This window comes from Ambystoma mexicanum, chromosome 14 (genome assembly GCF_040938575.1).
Source record: "Ambystoma mexicanum isolate Mex_15411 chromosome 14, UKY_AmexF1_1, whole genome shotgun sequence".
Taxonomy (NCBI): domain Eukaryota; kingdom Metazoa; phylum Chordata; class Amphibia; order Caudata; family Ambystomatidae; genus Ambystoma; species Ambystoma mexicanum.
Window position 1 is genome coordinate 621,717,574 of NC_090940.1, and position 18,636 is coordinate 621,736,209.

The 18,636-nt window shown below is 53.0% G+C and overlaps 1 protein-coding gene across 3 annotated transcripts; it reads right to left on the reverse strand.

Annotated features, from left to right (window-relative positions):
* Positions 1–6,683: 6,683 nt before the first annotated feature.
* On the reverse strand, positions 6,684–16,841 carry OTX2 (orthodenticle homeobox 2). Of its 3 annotated transcripts, none has more exons than XM_069638073.1 (4): positions 16,821–16,841; positions 11,700–11,908; positions 10,220–10,371; positions 6,684–8,081 (listed from the first exon to the last, which is right to left on the reverse strand). In XM_069638073.1, the coding sequence occupies exons 2-4, from the start codon at positions 11,794–11,796 to the stop codon at positions 7,461–7,463; spliced, it is 870 nt and encodes a 289-aa protein (XP_069494174.1). In that variant the 5' UTR covers positions 11,797–11,908; positions 16,821–16,841; the 3' UTR covers positions 6,684–7,460. The 3 variants fall into 3 exon arrangements, with proteins under 3 accessions (XP_069494174.1, XP_069494172.1, XP_069494173.1); XM_069638071.1 differs by lacking the exon at positions 16,821–16,841 and adding an exon at positions 16,106–16,352; XM_069638072.1 differs by lacking the exon at positions 16,821–16,841 and adding an exon at positions 14,164–14,380.
* Positions 16,842–18,636: the final 1,795 nt, after the last annotated feature.

Sequence of the window (18,636 nt, forward strand, 5' to 3'; positions counted from 1 at the left end):
CCACTACAACCACAGTGTGGTACACAGCGGGCGGTGGCACGGCATGCTCTCGCCAGGGCAACCTCTGTGCCATAAACCCAGTGTGCTGGTCGCAGTATACACGCCTTTTAATTTAGCCTTATAGGGATAATGACCTGCCACCAACTTTTCCTCGTGCATACATTGGGAAACGGCCATTATCCGAGTGCTAATGCCCCCTCATGAGGACTATAAGGCTATTTGTACATATTGATAATAGCAATACATGCTGAAGTAAACACGTGACTATAATCGTGAGTAAAGTAAAAATACAAACTGGGTATTCATTTGGGATAGGGTGCCATGCGTCCAGGTTTTTGCAGGACTGTGCTGGTATTGGGTGCTCTGTCCCCCTTTCTCAAGAATATGTTCCCATTGGAAACTGCAGTGGCCCCGGTTTTTTGTAGTACGTCTTCATGGCTGGCAGGCAGGAATGCACAATCTCACACAGTCGAAATGCTGCATTTTAGAACTTAAGATAGTGTTAGTTTGTGATAAATTAATTATATGTGTTTATTCGAACAGTAACACTTAAGCCCCCTTCTCCCCCAAACGCTACTGACGTGTAGTGCCTTGACAGCCACTTTCAAGAGTTAGTCTTACTTTTATGTCATTGGCCCTATCTGGGTTTTTTACTTTTTTAATCTGGTCACTCTATTTGAGAGCTATGTGTGTCGTTTGATCCATGGGGGCTGTGGATCAGTCATGTGTTTTCTTGGGGGCGTCTAAAGAAGATTCGGCACAGTATTTTGTTCGCCCTGCTTTTTCAGCAATTAGAAAGAATATATTGGAATCTAGGTTTTCGATGTTATGAGCCAGCATTGTATTATCTGTTATGGCTGAACTCTGGCCAGGTGGGGTGGGCTGTGTTGATGTTCTTAAAGTGCGTTTTGTCTTTGAGAGAATTTATATTAAGATTTGTTGGTTTTTGAGTTTTGTGGTTTTGTGTTTAATTTTTTAAAAAAATGTAATTGTAATCGTTTTAATTCCTGTTTGTGATATTGTTGGTTGTTAATTTGTGTGGTGTTTTTATGGTATGCTTTCTTGTACGGAAATGAACTTTTTTGACTTTGACAAACTAGGTTAGCAAAGTAAATGCGTTTTTATTTTGTAGTATTTAAATATGGTTCTGTGCATATGTTAAGCATTTACATTTTCTTATTGAAAGAATAATTTACTGGGAAATTGATTAGTTTTTTCTCTGAGGTTATTGGCTGAACTCCAAACATTCTGATTGGCTAAAGGCACGGGTGCCTCTCTCTGGACTCAACATTGATAGTTGTGTGGTCTCAGGTTCATTACGGCTTCCCGTGTTTACAGGTGGTTTCTTCTTTGCCGCCACCGCACGCCTTTCATTCCTATGGCTAACCTGACCGCTCAGCGCCCAATGCCTGGACTTCGGCACAGCGCGTTTTGGCGCTCCCAGAGGCCGCTGCAGGGAAAGGCATACATTTGTGTATGCATCCAAACGTGTACGTCACTCCCCATCCGCAACACGAGTCTCCTACCCAATATACTCTTTGTGCCAGATGGGCTCTCCCAGGTGCTTTCCTCACGCATAGCCCTTGGGGAGGTGGGGGCTTTCGTGGCGAACAATTGCTGTGGACTATTTTGTGGAAGCAGCTGTTCGTTCATTTGTCAACGCTTGAAATCTAGAATAGTTACAAAGGGTCCGAATACCCCCATATGCGTACACACTGCAGTGTTTGCAACCCGTACTTCCCAGAATGCCGAAGTTCCCCCAATGAAACCCCGAATTCCATTCAATAGCATGTAGGCGTTGTATGCGCCTTGTGGCCGCGCAGTAACGTCTCGGAATCTGATCTAGACGCAGAGGGCGAGAGGTAAATGCTTGGAAAGCCGGGGGCATGGCTGCCTGGGCGGAAACAGCGACTACGGGGTAACCAGTATCCAGGGTGCAGCACCCCCAGGAACGCCGGAGAAGGCCCCGAATGCGAACTCTCATTTTCCTAAATGCAGCCTAGACAGGAACGCCGAATGGTCAAATAAATACCAATATAGGGGCAGTGCCCCCTAAAACAAGACATGTGTTTAAAACGATTTGCAGGGTTCCGTAGAGTAGGCTTTAGGTGAGCCATTATATGTTTAAAAGAACAATTACATGTATTTAAAGCAATCGATTGTACGATTGAAATGGGTCGTTTAAATCGACTTTTTAATTCTAGATGTTTACCCTAAAATGGTTGTTGGCGAGGTTTTACTTATGCGCCCTGCGACCTGTGCTCTCGGGGCTACATAAGTAAGTTAGTAAATGGATGCACTTGTCTGAGAAACTATCCTATGCTAGGAGGTGCGCGCAGAGTCAATAGTTCATTGGGTTCCTAGGCTATTAGTAGGTGAATGTAAAGTTCTATGAGAGGTATGCGTCAGCAGTAAGGACAGAAGGGTCATTTCTCAGAAACCCCTTCAAGAAAAGTAACAGTAGATTTGGGTGGGCCCTGTGAGTGTGGGTGCATGGTGTATGTTGTGTGCGCTTTTGGCTGCGTGGCATGATGTGCAAAGTGTGTGCGTGATAAGTGCATGCCGTGTGCGCGGCGGCTGCACGGGTTCTGTGCAGTAGATACATGTTGTATGTGCTGTATACACAGTAGGTACATGGTGTGTATTGTGTGCGTTCTTTTGTTGCGTAGTATTAATTAGCACAATGTATGCGTGATAAGTGCATGCCGTGTGCGCGGCGGCAGCTCGGGTGTTGCGCGTGCAGTGTGTGTGTTATTGCCGCATGTTGCTGTGAGTGCATAAAAGGTCATGGAAGCTTCACACACATGGTTCCCCCGTTACTGGGGTGGCACTGGAGACTGCATCAGTAACCCAGGGAATATGGCAAGGACGTCCTACTATGCCAGGGAACCAGGATAGGAGCTGCCCACACCGCACTTCAGGCCCAGCCCAGAAAGATCTGTGCAGCCTCCCGGCCACCCCCCATGGAGCGTCCGAAATCTGTGGGGACGCATGGAAGGAAACTCTTATATGTGACTGACTCTGCCCCTACGCATGGTGCCCTTCCGAGAAATCCAGTTATTAAGCCAGTTCCTTTCTATCCGTTCCAGCATTCTGGCCATCACAAGTGTTCATGCCACCCTCCGTATCACGCCGTGAGGATGATGGGCGCGCCACCACTGCCCCCTTTGAGGGGATGCCTTAGCCTGTGCCAGCTTCACCAGCTTCCCAGATGCGAGGGTCCTTGGTAGTGAAGGTCAGTGCTGGTGGCATGGGCGCCCGGGGTATTGAGGTCCCAGGGTGGGTGTGGATATAGGGCCGGCGATGGCGCCTGGTGGCAACTGGCAGCGTTTGGGGAGGGGCAGGCTCAAGGCCAGAAATCCCAGTCTTAAATTCTGGATGGGGGCTTGGAGCGGCACACAAGGAGCTGCTCACTCCCATCTGCCCCGTGTGCCTCTACCGAGTCTTGCTACGATGCCAGCTGAGCGAGCTGCTTTTCCCACCCAGCCATAACCGGGCACCAGGGCTCCAGGGCTTGGCCAGTGCCAGTAGCGGGGCCGTCCTATAAGAAATACACTTAATTTTCCGTTTTCCGAGCAAGTAAGTACTATGGGGATTCAAGGAAGGGGGCGCATATCCTCCGACATTGGCCGAGATGTTGCACGTGTTAGGGGGGAGAGGTCGGTGATGGGCATATGGGTCACACGTCAACCCCATATGCATTGCAAGAATGGGATTTGCTGTTTAGTGATAAAACGTTTTAAAAAAATAAAAAATAAAACTTTGCCACCTGGAAGTTGTTTTGGGGTTCCAACGTGTAGGAAGACGACCCCCCCCCCCACCCCCAACCCCTCCAAGTAGTCCATGCCTCCGTGTTCTTTTGAAGTTAGGTCGGCAGGTGACGGGTGTCCCTTCCCTTTCCACGCTCTTAACATACGTGTATAGATTTTTCTGGTGGAGGGGGTCCAGCGTTGGTCCCAATTCCACACGGACGGGTTGCCAGTCCCTGCTCCACACAAACCCTTACATCCAGTGTAACCCTGAAATAAGCGTGTCCGGCGTTAATCCGTCCTGATATTTGGACGGTGCCCCTAATTGCACAATTGAAATCCCATAAGGAAGGATATAAACCACCCAAGCGTGCTCTATTTCTGCGCCTCTTCGAGAAGATGCGGAGCTGCACAGGTTCAATTAGAAGGAAACTCGCCAACTATAGCGTGTTAAGAGAAGAGGGGGTGCTACACGCGAGCCTCGGGGCCGGCTGGTGCGTTTCCAGAGAGAAAGGAAGCCACGCCTTCTTTTTCACATAGGTGGAGAGAGGTCAAACTCGGAATTACACGGATAACCCTTTCCTCAAAGGGCTCGAACCTTTATAATTCTCGCAATAAAACGTGCACCATTTAACAAAGTTCCCCGATCGGGGAGAAATAGCGTACACTTTGGCAGGCCGGAAAAGGTGTCCCAGGCAGTCCCTGGCAGACAAGGGCCGGGAACAAGGAGGCCTTATGTTCAAGGGAAAATTATAGGTTTCCACTGAGTCCTCCCAGCCCTTTGTCAGGCCTTTACTTCCGCTCCGACGGCTGCGAGGTTCTGGTTACAGCTCCTCGGCACGAGGCTGGTGAGTTGGTCCCAGGCCCACCCTGCCAGGCCTGTGGGGAACCGAAGTGCCTCGGGAGCTCTGCTCCACCCACATTCCCTTCCCATCTAGCCAAGATTCACCTTAGAACACCCACCCACACTCCCTTCCCCTCCCGCCACCACCCCAAACAGCTACACATAGTCCTATCCTACACCTCCCGCCCCAACAATCCAATCCCACAGCACTTACCTCGACCCATGACGCCAGTCCCGTCACCCCCCCAGACCTGTAACACCGACACCCCTTCCCCAATCCCTTGCTTTCCCCGAAGGCCACATTCACCGTAGAGCACCTACCTGCAAACCCTTCCCGCCCATCATTTCCACCATTTCATCTGGCACTACTTACTCTTCTTACCCATAACCACTCCCCTGTCAAGCTCCCCACGCCCACTATCCTATCCCGCAGCACCCTCCAGTCCCAACCTGCAACAGTCCAACCTCACCCTTCCCTCGGACCATCTAACAACAACCCCATCATTCCATCCTGCACCTCCACTGCCCCGAAATCCTCCCCGTCCTGCACCACCTCCCATAAGCTACAAAACCTACCCTAAGCCCACTACCACCCTAAAAACACCAACCCCAATCCTATCCTAAATCAGCCCGAACGCCAGTCTACACTTCCCTACAACACACGCCCCAACCCCGCATCCCTTCGCACAACAGCTCCCCACCTCGTCCTATAATTCCCCAGCCCCATACTGCACTTTCACTGCTCACCCCATCCCCTTCCCACAATGCTATCCCATAACACGTTACCCCCACAGTGCCTTTCCTCAACACGCCCCACCCCATACTACAATACATGCCCGCCCCACTCACAATGTCTCCCAACAATACCGCACCAGACTGCCTTACAATAAGTCACCCACATCCACAACCTCTTCCCATAAAGCCTCGGTCACCTCTTAACACACTGTCACTTCCTAACAACATAGAACACATGTTCATCCTACCTCCAACCAGGGCCGGATTCATGTCGGATTTTCACGCCATCCCTCATTAATATTCTTGAGGTACATTTGCATACAATGATTTTAAATATATTGAATGTTTTTCTCATGAATATTCATGAAGGGTAGTCTGAAAACCTGCCAGGTTTCCGCCCTCCAGGCCTGGACTTGGACAACCCACTGGGGCAGCTTCTGCTCAGAATCTCTCTTAACCACCCACATTTCCCCAATTTACAGCGATGCATCTACCTGTACGCCCATGGCAACATGCGGAGCTGGCAACATACATGCCAACATTTTGGATCCTCTGGGAGGGAGATTTTATCGCAGGAAGTGGGAGAATGAAATCTCCCCATTGACCTGCATTGAGGTTGGGGATATTTTAGGCGGCAAACAGTTAAAAATAGCAACATTTGTGACTGAAAAATCGGGCGTGTTGGCACGTAAGGGAGGTGTTGGGGCCAGCACCAGGAGAGAGGGCTAGGGGAGGCGTCTGGCGCTGCGTGGAGGTAGGATGACGTAATTAGAGAGCGCTGCCGCTCGGCGGCAGAAGTCCTGGCTGTGCTGGGTCTCCAGCGTGGACGCCAATAAGAGGGGGAGTAGAGCAGCGCCCCCCGAGACCCTGCACCGCAGAAGATGCTACTGGTCCCAAACATTTCCAGACGCTGGTAGAGTGAGTTTCATCCTAGTTGGGGGCTGGGGCGCGGCACTCTATGGTGAAGCATCCATGGCAGGCTCGCTGGGGCGGCAAGAATGGGGCTGGAGGATTGTTTGATTCACGGGGTCACCTCATTATTGTAAATAAATGCGGCCTAATGCCTTCAAAAATATGAACGTGTCGTCTCTCTCGTTTGGCTTCCACCCGCGTCGCGCATTCAAGCCCCGGAGAAATCTCCGCACGTCTGAAACCGCTGCAAACAGACTCGCCTCGAAGCACTTCCAGTTAGCAAGGGTTAACCTACACATCTGGAATGTCAGCAGTATATATCGACCGACCTTCATTGTGTGCACATTTATAAAACCAACACAGTGCATATCATTTGCCAGGGTCCCTTCCATGCAACATCATCATTTTTAATGAAGAAAAGTGGAAGGCAGGTGTTTGTGCTAGAACACGTTTAATGTAACCGTACACACATCAGCCAATCCAGGAGAAGGGAAGGGGGCTACGCCAGACACCCCCGCAGTTCACATCTGCACACACAGTGGCCCTGCGGCCCCTGCAGCCTCCCTCCCGAGGGGAGGCGAGGGGGGCTGTCAATAGCTGGCAACGGTCCCTTCTTTGCAAATGTAAGGGCAGGGGGGCTGGCCTCTGCATTCCAGACATAATTATAAGCTATTTAAAGTCAGGCGAACCCTGCAGGTGCCAAGTTCACAGTTGCAGATCACAGTTTGTCTAGCACGAATTGAAGAGCACAGATGACTCATGTACATAAGACACACACTGATTGTCTCTGAGAAAACTACACTTCAGCTCCTTATAAACATCATTTCTTGTTTTTTTGTTTTTTTTTAAATAAAGTAGTGCATCTAGGACCCTCGGTCACACAGTTCGCACAGCCCTGAAAGGCAAATTCAGGACCCACTAGCAGTTGATCATGAGAAGTTTATGAATTCAGGCCTGTGGCCTTCGCAGCACCCTCGGCAGTGCTGGGCCAACACTGGACACCTCTTGCGACCCCCACCCCCACACCAGGGGGAGGCAGCCCGGCCATGGCCCCTCTACTAACGCCAAACATTGGAACCAACGTCCGCTAAAACTAGGAAGATCTCAAGTCCATGGGTCCAAGGGAATCCTTTTTGATCACCAGATTCAGTGTTCTTTTCCTCCATTCCAATTGTGAGCAGGAGAATGAGAAGGCGCAGACCACACATACCCCAAAAGGTTCACAAGACCTGGAACTTCCAGGAAGAGGCCTGGTCCTTGTAATCCAAGCAGTCTGCGTTGAAGTTAAGCTTCCAGGATGCGGCCTGGTCTTTATAATCCAAGCAGTCGCTCGTGGAGTTAAAGCCCAGACTGGAGGCACCATAGCCCTGGCTGGCGAGGGCGGCCGGGCTCTGGCTGAGGTGGCTGCTGACCCCGTTGGTGCCCATGGGGCTGAGTGCAGCACCTGCTCCAGTCAGCTGGTGATGCATGGGGCTCAGGTAGGATCCACAGTCCATGCCCCCGAAGTAAGATGAGGAGCCTGAGTAGCCCTGGGTGTACGCAGGGGCCTGGGAGTAGGTCATGGGGTAGGACCTCTGCATACAGGAGGACGAGGTGGACAGCGGGTCGGAGAGTGGAGAGATGGAGGCAGGACTCCAGATGGACACTGGGGCACTGCTGCTGGAGATGGTCGGGACGGCTGTGCTGGGCGGCGGCGTGAACTGCCCGCTGGCTCCGCTCTCCGAGCTCACCTCTCGCCCTGGAGAACTCTTCTTCTTGGCCGGCCTCACCTTGGTCTGACCCCCACTCTGCTGCTGCTGCTGTTGCTGGCGACACTTGGCTCGACGATTTTTAAACCATACCTTAAAAGCAAAAGAGAAATCACAATTAGTAATGTAATGTAATCTGTGTTTGGCATCTGAGCAAAAGGCCGTCACCTAACAGACTGTGCCCTTTGTGCCAGAGGTAAAGGTGACTCCAGGTTAGTTCTAGTTTACTACCCACCACAGTAGACCCTAAAAGCCAAGACTTGGAGATTAATACTGCATGGGTAATTAGTGCTCTTTTGGCTTATCACCACTCTGACACCACCTGCTGTTCCTACTCACCACACAACCATCAGGCAAGCCTTGGTACTTAAGACGGATATTAAGACCAGACACAAAGATATGTTGAGGATTTGTGCGATTAGACGGTGGAATGGACTGCAATGCTCAGGTAGGTACACGCAGCTGTGATGAACCAATGGTTTGGATCACCTGGCTGAGGGTGAACAAAGTTTGCCCCAATCTGGCCCACCCTAGGCCTGCGCCTATTGCTACCTGAGATCCCTATGGACACACTGCGGGAGCAAGACTAGGAGGGTTGAGACTACATTTTCACTGGTCACACTCGCACCTACAACGCACAGCGGTCTAGTGTACCAGCAGCATGGCATGCCCATGTGTGCAACAGCTGGATCGGCAGGAAGGCCCTCCATGCGCAGTTCTGCCTTAATGCCATGTGCATCGCCAGACGGGGACTGGTGCAAACGGCAGGCCCCGCTAGGGGCCGATGCACACGGGGTACATGTCGTCATGCCTATACAGCTAAACCAAGCACCCATAGCATAAGGAGAGCTGCATGAAGCAGATCATGGGCGCGATGGACATTCCACAGATATGTGGATGATACTGGGCCAGTCAGGGAGTGCACAAGCACCAGAAGGGGAAGGAAGCCCCCCTGGAGAGCTGTGGTGGGGTGTCAGGGTGTCCCTGGGATGCCCTGGCGGGTGTCTGTGTCCCTGTGATGAGTTATGGGGTGTCTGTGTCCCTGGGATGCCATGGTGCGATGCCTGTGTCCCTGGCATGATGGACTGATGGCGTGTATGTATCCCTGGGATGCATTGATGGGGTGTCTGTGTCCCAGGGATGGACTGATGGGGTGTATGTGTCCCTGGGCAGGACTGGTGGGGTGTCTGTGTCCCTGGGATGGACTGGAGCGGTGTCTGTGTCCCTTGTATGGACTGCTGGGGTGTCTGTGTCCCTGGGATGGACTGGAGCGGTGTCTGTGTCCCTTGTATGGACTGGTGTGGTGTCTGTGTCCCTGGGATGGACTGGAGCGGTGTCTGTGTCCCTAGGATGGACTGGTGGGGTGTATGTGTCCCTGGGATGGACTGGTGGGATGTCTGTGTCCCTGGGATGGACTGGTGGGGTGTTTGTGTCCCTGGGATGGACTGGTGTCTGTGTCCTTGGGATGGAGTGGTGGGGTGTCTGTGTCCCTGGGATGGACTGGTGGGGCGTCTGTGTCCCTGGGATGGACTGGAGCGGTGTCTGTGGGCCTGGGATGGACTGGTGAGGTGGCTGTGTCCCTGGGGTGGACTGGAGCGGTATATGTGTCCCTGGGATGGACTGATGGGATGTCTGTGTCCCTGGGATGGACTGATGCGATGTCTGTTTCCCTGGGATGGACTGATGGGGTATATGTGTCCCTGAGATGGACTGGAGGGGTGTCTGTGTCCCTGGGATGGACTGGTGGGTTGTCTGTGTCCATGGGATGGACTGGTGGGGTGTCTGTGTGCATGGGTTGCCCTGGCGGGGTGTATGTGTCCCTGGGATGGACTGGCGGGGTGTCTGTGTCCCTGGGATGGACTGGAGGGGTGTCTGTGTCCCTGGTATGGACTGGAGGGGTGTCTGTGTCCCTGGGATGGGCTGATGGGGTATATGTGTCCCTGAGATGGACTGGATGGGGTGTCTGTGTCCCTGGGATGGACTGGTGGGGTATATGTGTCCCTGAGATGGACTGGAGGGGTGTATGTGTCCCTGGGATGGATTGGAGGGGTGTCTCTGTCCCTGGGATGGACTGATGGCGTGTCTGTGTCCCTGGGATGATCTGGTTGGTTTTTGTGAGCCCCCGGGCCAGCCTAGCAGGATGTGTGTGTGCCTGCGAAGATCTAGTGGGTGCCAGTCTGGCCCCGGCATGGAGAGGTGCCCGCGGTGGGCTGGATGGCGCTCTTCCTCACCTGAACTCTGGACTCTGGAAGGTTGATCTTCAGTGCCACCTCTTCCCTCATGAAGATGTCTGGGTAGCGGGTCTTGGCAAAGAGCGCCTCCAGGACGTCGAGTTGGGCCCTGGTGAAGGTAGTCCTCTCCCGCCGCTGCTTCCTGGGGGTGGCTGCAAGAGGTACAGGCAGGTGAGCCTTGATGACACACAATCCTACACCCCCATGTTACCCCAACTCGCTCCTGCTTAGAGGAGAGAGCACTGGACATTTGTGGCGAGATCCTTCCTTGGTCTTTCCAAAGCCACATGAACAGCACAACAAAAGGCAAGAGTTGGAAAGCTTAAGAAAGCTTGAGCCGTGGACGCAAGGCGGGGATTAGAGGGTACACACACCACGCGCCCCAGTCTTAACTTTCCCATGGCCACTTTTCTCATCGCAGTTCATCTGTATTGCACTGGGAGCCAAGGAGCAGCACACTGCGCCGATGATAAAATACAGCCTTCATAAATTAACTAAACAGGTGGTATGTGTACCCAGGATAATGCGCCAACTCCAGGCAAAGCAGCCACCGTGTATCCAGTGCCAGGGGCCGAGGCCTGCACACACCCTACACTGCGAGCCAGGAGTAAAGGCAGTACACATCATGGACTCAGTGCTAGGGGGTGAATTCTGCAAACATGCACTCATGACCAGGGGGGAAGCCTGCACACACCATGCACTCATGGGCAGGGGGTGAATTCTGCACACGTGCAGTCAGGGCCCGAGTTGAAGTCTGCACACATCATGCACTCAGATGGCGACGTGGTGAATTCTGCACACATCATGCACTCATGGTCAAGGGGTGAAATCTGCACACATGCAGTCATGGCCGGGGCTGGAGTCTGCCCACCGCATCTACTGATAGCCAGGGGTAGAGTCTGCACACATCACGCACCCAGGGCCAGGGGTGAAGCCTGCACACATCACGCACCCAGGGCCAGGAGTACAGTCTGCACACATCACGCACCCAGGGCCAGGGGTGAAGTCTGCACACATCATACACTGAGAATCAGGAGTACAGTCTGCACACATCACGCACCCAGGGCCAGGAGTAGAGTCTGCACACATCACGCACCCAGGGCCAGGGGTAGAGTCTGCACACATCATACACGGAGAATCAGGAGTACAGTCTGCACACATCACGCACCCAGGGCCAGGAGTAGAGTCTGCACACATCACGCACCCAGGGCCAGGGGTGAAGTCTGCACACATCATGCACTCGCGGCCAGCCGCTGAAGCCTGCACACGGTATCTACTGAGAACCAGGAGTACAGTCTGCACACATCACGCACCCAGGGCCAGGAGTAGAGTCTGCACACATCACGCACCCAGGGCCAGGAGTGAAGTCTGCACACATCACGCACTGAAACCCAAGAGGTAAAGTCGGCACATGTCTTGCAGCGGGTTCTTCCCCGAGCCACCCACCCACGCTTCTTCTCAGGAGGTAAACACGACTTACCGGGGTACCCCACCGAAGGGTGCAGCAGGTCCATCCCGGAAGAAGTCAGGCTTAGCCCGTTCACTGCATAAGGAGGTTGCTTCAGGTAGGACATCATGCTAAACTTGTGAGGAACAAACGTTGCAGCACAGGAAGGGGTGCTGGGCACAGGCTCCGACCTCTTCTCGCTCGGACTCTTCCCCAAGCGTCCTGGGAGACTGTTCTGGGGTCTGAAAGAGGGGACAGGGCATTAAGTGATGGGCGGCGGCGGCGCGCGTCACAGGTTACACATGCAGAGAGCGGTGGGAGCTGCACGGCCACAGGATACCTCCGAAGACAGTGGTGGGAGCTGCACAGGCTAGACTACCATGGTGTGGTGGGAACTGGGGGCGGGGGGATATGGGGTAAGGGGAGGGCTGCCTGTTCACTGGACCTATGAGGCTCTACCCAGATTTGAAAACTGCAGCTCCTGCAAAGGGGAGGGGGCGAGGGGGCCAAGCAGATAAGGGGTCCCAGAAACAAGGCCAGCCCCACCCCACAGTCCACAACAAACCCCGTGCGTTCAAATGCAGCCCCCGTGGGCCCGCATTAGCATCGGGCCTCGGGCGGCCACCGGCTAATTGTGTCAAACAAACCTTGATTGGGCCATTTCCAGAGACAAAGGGGGGCGCTTAAATCAATACCCCCGATAAGAAAGGACTATTGGGGTGTGTGCACAAAGCGGCCATTCAGCCCCCTCTCCCCACCTAGGCGCTGCTCATTACCCTAGCAGACATTGTCTCACACAGCTCGAAGGCGGCCCATTTACATGAGAAGCAGGAACTTGCGAAAGGGACCAGGTGGGGGCAGGGCCCGCCCGCCCGCCGGTGTCAGTCAAGGCGCCGAGGCCTCTCTGGCCTAATTAGTACTCTGGGTAATTAGATTTGGAAGTAACACAAGACATTTATCGGTCGTTTAGGGGGTGTTGATTATATGTGTGCGGAGAGGGCGGAAAACAAACAAACCATTAACAAAAAACAAAGCTGCTCCTTCCAGAACACCCCGCCCCCCGCATCCCTCCACTCCCACACGCGAGGGGCACCCACAAAAAAGGCCGCTTTATGGACGGGTGCTGGGTCCACAGGGATGGCATCCCATCTATATGTATATATGAACTTTTTTGCCACAAGCAGCACAAGTGGGGAGACATTGCAATGAGCACACAGATCCGGCAGGCAGACACACTCACACTATCTGCTCGGCGGCAACCGCACATACTGTGACAGCTTAAATATTGGAGTATAATTTTGACATTTTGCTTTTTTGAAAAAAAAATTAACTGCACTGAAGTGTGTGTGCCCTCCCACCCCCCATAACACAGCTGCGCGGCTCCATGCACACGTCAATGTGGCATTTTCGTGACACGAAAACGGCGTTTGGTTGTTTGATTAAAAAACCAATAAAGCAATTCTAAAACGGGAGACAAATATTAACCCCACCTCTTACTTTAAAAAAGACCCCTCTCTTTATTAAACATTGGCCCGAATTATAATGCTCACATTTAGAACGTTTAAAGTTGTTGATTGGAAAAAAGCATCTTTAAACTGTACAAAGCGTTTCCAAAGCAAGTGTGATCGTTTAATGTGATCTTTTAATGTCAGACCTTTAAAGATGAGAAGAAGGCTCCGAAACTGAAGTTGGCCATTAGGCGAAAACAATGGCTCAAATAAGTGTAAATCAAAGTTCTGGGAACAACCCCCTCTGTCCATGAAAAACAAACTATTCAAATGAATTCGAATACTGAAAACGCCCCAAAACACGTACAATAAACCATGCTGACCGGGACAAGGCGTCAAGGTTGCACGAAATGCCCCTTCTCTCGGAATCAAAGCGCTTTGGGCCACTTGTGAGAATTAAAATTCGTTTCGAAGGACACGGGAACCGTGATGAGATTCCCCGAGAGAGGGAGAGGGGACGAGAGGAGTTATTTAGAAAAAGGTTAATCTTTTGACAAGTGGTGTCATGTAACCCGGTCTTTGGGAAGAGGAAAGAGCGCCCCACCCTTCACGCCCGTTCCCTCCTCTGGTGGAGCTTGAAGGCGAATTCACATAGAAGATTTGGGTTCGGAACAGATCGGAATGCCGGTAGCTTACTTTGCATTAAGCCCCGAAAATAATTTAAATGCGAATGGAAGCAGCGCTGCACACTTTTGCAGCAGTTGTTTATAGATGATGCTTATTTCCGTGGCTCGCTTCGCCCCCCGCCCAGCGCCAGGCGCGGGTTTCGGGTTCTAACCCCTCGCCCCTCGGACGTCAGCCTTGGGGTTACACCGTAGTTCCCCAGCCCTTAGACGTCATCCCTGAGTGACCTGGCGTTCCTCACCCCCTGGACCGGACATCAGCCCCGGGTTTGAACTGTTGTGCCTCGCCCCCAGGTCGGCACCCAGAGTTTGGGACTGTCGCTCGTCACCCCCAGGACGACATCCTTGGGCTTCGCACTGTCGTACCTCACCCCTGAGTTTCTTTCCCATCCGGCTTGTGTTCAGTGCTGTGGCCCTTCCAGTGCTGTCCCATTGGACTCTTGCGCCCCCACCGCGTGTCTCCTCGCCCGCCTTGCCCCCAGGGTCCTTCAAGCTGTGCACTCTTTTTGTGTGTTTCATTTAAAGTTGTATCTAGTGCACCCAGGCCTCGGCGCTCTGTGCATTCATTAAAAACAAGTCCGACATGTTGACAGCATTGGTGAAACTCTGCAAGGAAACGGGTCCTAAGATTTTATCATAAAATAACCAGGGCAGCGTACTCTTAACAACTCCCCGAACAATCGGTAGACCCCCGCCTCATAGCCCAGTATTAAGTATACCCCGTCCGCGGACTCATTACAATAAATGTTTCCTCGATAAATTAAGAAGATAATCCGGTCGGCGCGCACTGCTTTAATTACGGAACGCCGCCCTTTGCCGGGGGGTTACTGCTGAGTGCAGAAGGAGTTGGAGTGGCTGCAGCTCCCCGCTACATGCCCAGCCCCCTGTCCCAAGCCTTCCTTCTAGGGTCAGAGTTTTGTGGCGATGACGAAAGCCAGTGTCGGATTCATGGCGTCCGCGAACCTTGGATACTAGGGGCGGTCTAGTTAGTCGGGGCAGGCAGCCCCCATTATCTCAAGGTGGCTACACCGAGTATCATTAAATGCAGTAATAGCCATCATTCCCACCCAGACTTTCTGTGGGTCTGGCTGAGGGCGTCATGTTATTTTATGGCACGCGGGCCTGTGAGATTGTTAATCTCCCTGCACTTTCCTACATTCAAAAGAAAGGCTGACAATGAACCAGGCCGGTTCCAAAACAGGGGCGGCAAGTTAGACATTTCCTCGTCCACAGGCAGCTTGCGTCAGGCGGGGAACTTTCAAAAACTCTTCCCCACTTGCTCATGGCAGAAATTCGGCCTGTGGGCGCCTCTAAGCACGCGAACCGTGAAAGAACTAGATGGAGATACGTGTGTGCAGATGCGTAGATGTATTGCAATTTACCCCCAGACACATACACAGTAGCATTACTCGCGTGCCGCCGCCATTGGTAGTGTTTCTGTGTATGTGTCCTCAAGCTAGCTAGAAATCAAAGCTTGGGAAATTGCCGTTTTACCAATGTGTTGACTGGCATAGAATGAATAGTGTCCAGTACTGGCTTCAAAATCCTGCTTTCGACCGACGTTTGGGGAGTTTTCTGGCCAAAGGCAGGTCCACAAAAGATTTTATTTCTCGAATTCTCGGCCCGAGAGACAGTGATGTTAATTCAAGTATTTTTGGGGGCAAAGAAGCCACAGTTGTGCAAAGTAAGGGAGGCGCCATTTTTTGTTCTACTTTTAGAAATATCTAAGACTGTTGGATGCAACCCCTCTCGTTCCCCCCGCCTTGAAACCAGTGAATAAGTGGGGCAACGCCTCCCCGCCCCCTCAATTACCCGCCGTGCTCGCTCGCTTTTCATCTGGATGTACAGCCGAAAAGAAACCCGTTTACCCACCTACCTCGCTTTACTTTACACAGTACGAAAAAGCAGATCACTAGGAATGCATCTTACAGATTTATTTTAAAATCGGCGTTTAATAAATAACCTCCCGAATTGCTTGGGGTAAACAGCATTATTGTACTGTACCCCTGAACAAGGCAGGCGATTTCCAGATTAGAGGAGAAGGTGAGCTAACTGGATAACCAGACGACAAAGACGTGTGTATCGCCGGCCATTCCACGGAATATACACCTAGTGGCGTTTTATGTTCCGAGTCCGGGCCAACACTGCGCGCCTGATTTCTTTCACAATAGAGTCCGCGCTGCGTGCACGGCGTACAGTTCGCGAACTCGCGGGACGCCGAGCTGTGGTGAATGCAAATGAGGCAGGGGCGCCCCTGCCCCTTCCCTACATACATAGACACTGGACACCTTCGTGGAGGACCACTTACCGTGGGACGGTGGCTGGGGTGCGCTCGGAGACAGCCCGTGGGTCCGGAGAGGAGTTCGGGGAGAGAAGCACTGCTTCGGAGCAGCAGGGTAGTCAGGCAACTCGTTTCCCAAATCAGTGGAAATGGTCTTTACAGGCGGGGGCGGGGTACGGGGGGGTCTGCTGTGGCAGGCGGTGCTGGGGCTGGGGGTAGGGCTCCTTCGCCCGGTGGAGTTGGTGCCTCTTCCTCTCTCAGGGAGCTTTGCTGGCCAAGCGTCTCTCTTGCAACTTTTTGACGCAAACTCTCCAGCCAATGGCAGGGGGGGGAGTGATTGACACATCTAAGCCAGAGGGAAAATAATGAAAGCACACCACAGGGGGAGGAAAACAGGCCAGTGCTGCACCGGGAGCACACTCGGGCAACAAACAACAGCGACAAATTAGACGGGGAGTGCAGAAAGGAGCAGGGCCGACATTAAGAGCGGACAGCATGCACCCTCAAGGGCGCTGGGCACACAGCGGAGCAAAGCACAAAGCAAAGGCAAGATACAGCCCAGAATTGCTATATAAAATGTCCAAGTGCTCACTCGGAGCACACGGCAACGAGAGCGGGATAATAGAAGCAGGAGCCCGCCAGTGCCAAGCCGCCCTTGCTTGGGTCGCAGCAAGCATGCAAGAATCCTTGGGAGGAGCGAGTGGGGTGCATTCAAACTTTCAGCGACAGGAGTCCAGCTTACCGCTGTGTGCACGTCCCGCCGTGCCCGTGCGAGGCACCTTGAAGCACAATCCAGTGTGTGCAGAACAGTCAAATACACTGCGGTGCAGCCAGTGCGAATGCTGCACACAGCCAATCGCAGACTACTCGTGACCTGTCTGAGGGGGCGTTTTGTGTGAAACGTGTGAACATATTACATTGGACACCATGTTTGGTGTGTTACTTATGTTAAAACTAGTGCAGTAAATACAAAACAGGTCCACTTTGACCAAGACCACTGGCCTTCGGTAAAGTGTTGGGTGGGCCCTTCGGGAATTGCCCTATTGGAATATAGACCACATCACGTCTGCGTATACAAAGCCTATGCCAGCACATGGTGCACACACTTACCCCCCAAACTCCCTGCCTGCACCCGACACGCACTGAATAAACGTCCACACGCAGGGCCAATGATGCCCACAAAACAGTGACAGACACGTGAAGAAAATATCAGACAGGCACGACACACTCCCCTTACCCAGGCAGGCCCAAACACACACGCCAGCCCGTGGCAGGCACACCAATGGGCAACCACAAACAGTCAAAAGACGCACCTCCCTGCCTATGGACCGCCACCCTTACAGAGGTAACCCCCACCCCCCAACCGTATCAGACACGTTAATAGACTATCACACACACAGTCACCCACACACATTCACCCCACCAACAAACACCTACCCATAGAGCCGTCCCTGTTTACAAATAGACCCAACCAAACCACCCAACCGTAGCACACACCAGCACGCCGAGGGGCCTCAACCCAAAACACACACACACACACACACCACAAAACAACAGCAGACGCTGTCAAAATCGAATGCAGTCGTGTCCACACCCAGCCCCCCAATGTCCCCTGAAAGTAAGAGGGTGAAATCCGCCTCTTGTGGACGGCATTAATTCCTCTGTGGTCTGCTGTGCATTTACCAGAGAGTGCAGAGCGTGCGAACCCGGGCTACACGCCAGCATTCCCACGAACCCCTTAAACCCAGTATCCTTGAATAGGACGGAGAAGGGTCTGCTGTCCGCCCACGAGGGGCCCATTGCAGGAAGCTAGCTGTTCTTATGCTAGGAGTGTCCGCAAGCGCCTCTGCACTGGCTCTAGTGGGGCCCAGAGAGGGGGCTGGCCCCCCTGGGCAGACTCTCCGTACTCGCCCAGTTCATGCGCTTTTGGGGGGTTCGTTGTGTTTTTATTAATGTATCTCCTGTGCGGAAACAGATCGCACAGGTGCTTCGGGATGGGATACCCGCATAAGGAAGAATGTCGTGTGTGCCCATCACGTGGCCGTGTGCGTGAAGTCCCACGCACACCTCCACCGGGGCCCCACAAAGAGCCCGCGAGAGGAGCGCCAGCGGCTGACATCCAGTAAAGGCATCATCTCCCATCTGGGCATCCCATGCCTCCTCCCCTGCATGGGCACACACACCCATGTGTGCAGGTACACGCCACAGCCCGCGCCTGGTGGAAAGTCACCAAGAGATGGTTTTAATGCGTGCCTCCGAGGCACGGCCAATGGCAGCCGGGCTGGAAGCGGCCAGCGCGCCTTGAATAAACAAGGCTCTCTTTAAAGCGCTCCTGCACTCGAGAGGGCTCCGGATTGCAGCGGGTTCAGGGTTCGGTAAGTGGAACCCTCCCTGTAAGAGGCTTTAGGGAGTCCGCGAGCACACCTTCGCCGAGGTTTGGAGGTAGACTTTAGTTTTCCTTCCGGGAGCTGGGAGCAGTTCTCTAGCAAAGAGGTGGCGGTGTATCCGAATTCAGGACTGCTGGCCAGGCTGCTGCCAGAGAGGAGGGGGGCAAGGGG